General features: G+C 42.3%; 1 protein-coding gene across 1 annotated transcript in view; it reads right to left on the reverse strand.

Moving 5' to 3' along the window:
- The window catches only part of LOC118411904, a 6,248-nt gene that overhangs the window by 113 nt on the left and 4,283 nt on the right, over positions 1 to 1,852 (reverse strand). The window contains exon 2 of the mRNA XM_035814396.1: positions 16 to 179. Coding sequence (XP_035670289.1) covers positions 16 to 179 — 164 coding nt within the window. The remainder of the gene's footprint in view (positions 1 to 15; positions 180 to 1,852) is intronic.

Consider the following 1,852-nt stretch of genomic DNA (forward strand, 5'->3'; position numbering starts at 1 on the left):
AAAAATTGACCTTACCAGAGTATATTGCTCCTTGGCTGAGTTCCACAATATCTATATACTGGCGAGTCAGGCCTGCTTTGTTCAGCGAGTTTCGGGCAAAGAACCTTACAAAGTGAATGTAGTTGGTCCAGAAGATGAGATCGTACACAAGGTACATCAGAGAATACAGCTGCATATACCTGCATGGCAAAAGGTGCTTTAGTACGAAGGACCATTGGGACAAAACCTGTTTTAGCGAAGGAGCTGTGTGCTCACAGCAAAGGGGCTGCATGCTCGGCGAATGAGCCGTGTGCTCACAGCGAATGGGCTGCGTGCTCGGCGAAGGAGCTGTGTGCTGACAGCAAATGGGCTGTGTGCTCGGGGAAGGAGCTGTGTGCTCACAGCGAATGGGCTGTGTGCTCAGCGAAGTACCTGTGTGCTCACAGCGAAAGAGCTGTGTGCTCACAGCAAAGGGGCTGCATGCTCGGCGAAGGATCTGTGTGCTCACAGCAAAGGGCTGTGTGCACCAGGCTGAAGTTGGCCGCCGATTGGTAGCCTAAGATCCAGCCGCCGATTTGTCATTAGACAAAACATAGGATCCCATTCAGACGCCCATTCGAAGAAACTAAAAATTCCTAATTTCATAGGGAATTGTCTAGGGGATTGGTGCAAAAATTGCTCAAATTATGGTTAAAGTATGAAACTTGGCATATGTGTTCAGTACAAAAATGGAAACAAGTCTAGGGGTGGAGCCAAAAGAAGCCAGATCTAGATTTTACATGGCAACTGTTTCTTTTATGAAAAACCTGTTGTATTTTACAGCATATTGAGGGGAACTGATTTTAGGAAAACAAAACAGACTTTATGAACCTTTGATGCAGTGTACACTGGATCTATAATGTGGTACTTCTCTCCACATTTTGTGCAAAAACTTCCCCTATACCAAATCACCCAAATTACTACATGTAATTTATTCGTCTGTCACATAATGAAATTAAGAAGTTCATACTATTTTAAGGTAGAAAAAAGGTTCAAGTCAGCATCATAACAAAGTACACCGTGAAAGAGGTTTCAAGAGTCCAAAATTTGAGTTCACATTTCTCATATTCTGCTGCAACACGACAATAGATATTAGCATGGCTGAAAAGGTTGTGCAGTGAAGTATAATTACACCGATTTTTCTTGTTGGACCTGTCCGGTAAAACCGGACGTAAAACAGTGGACCTGATGTTGTACCGATTCGAAAATGAACTAATTATACTGACAGGTGTCCACATGTTTGGGGCTTACATGTCGACGCAAATAACAAGAGCGCAGAGAGTTTATAGTCATTTTTACCGAGTACTGTAAATGCATTTACGTTTGCGGGGATTTAAATTTAGCGGTGTAATGGAAAACCCGGCACATTTACCAACCGCCAGTCGGAAGCCACAAATAGTGGTTACTCGGCAAAGGTGCTACAAACGGACAGAACAGTCCACTTTTGACTTTGACAGTGCTGGCGTGATCAACTGTTACTGATCCGTAACTACTCTCTTAATACATAGTACAGACAGTACAACTTTCCTACCATGGTGTTATACACGGTGAAATGAATAATTATGAACCCCAAAAAAAGTATTCATGTGTATTCACAGCACCTGAGCAGAAAAAAAGTATGTATTATCAAGGAGGTCTTCCTTGGTATTATAGAATCTTGTCATCAAGTCACAATTTTATACAACATAAGTTGTCACTACAGTAACACTAAACAGTGATGTTCACGGCGTATGAAAACGACTTTGTTTTGCCGTGGGAATGTTTTAAATATAAACTAGTCCCACAACCACTTGACTTGTCAGCCATATTTGTCCAAATGGGAATTGGTCGCGAT

This window comes from Branchiostoma floridae, chromosome 3 (genome assembly GCF_000003815.2).
Source record: "Branchiostoma floridae strain S238N-H82 chromosome 3, Bfl_VNyyK, whole genome shotgun sequence".
In the NCBI taxonomy this organism is placed as follows: Eukaryota; Metazoa; Chordata; class Leptocardii; order Amphioxiformes; family Branchiostomatidae; genus Branchiostoma; species Branchiostoma floridae.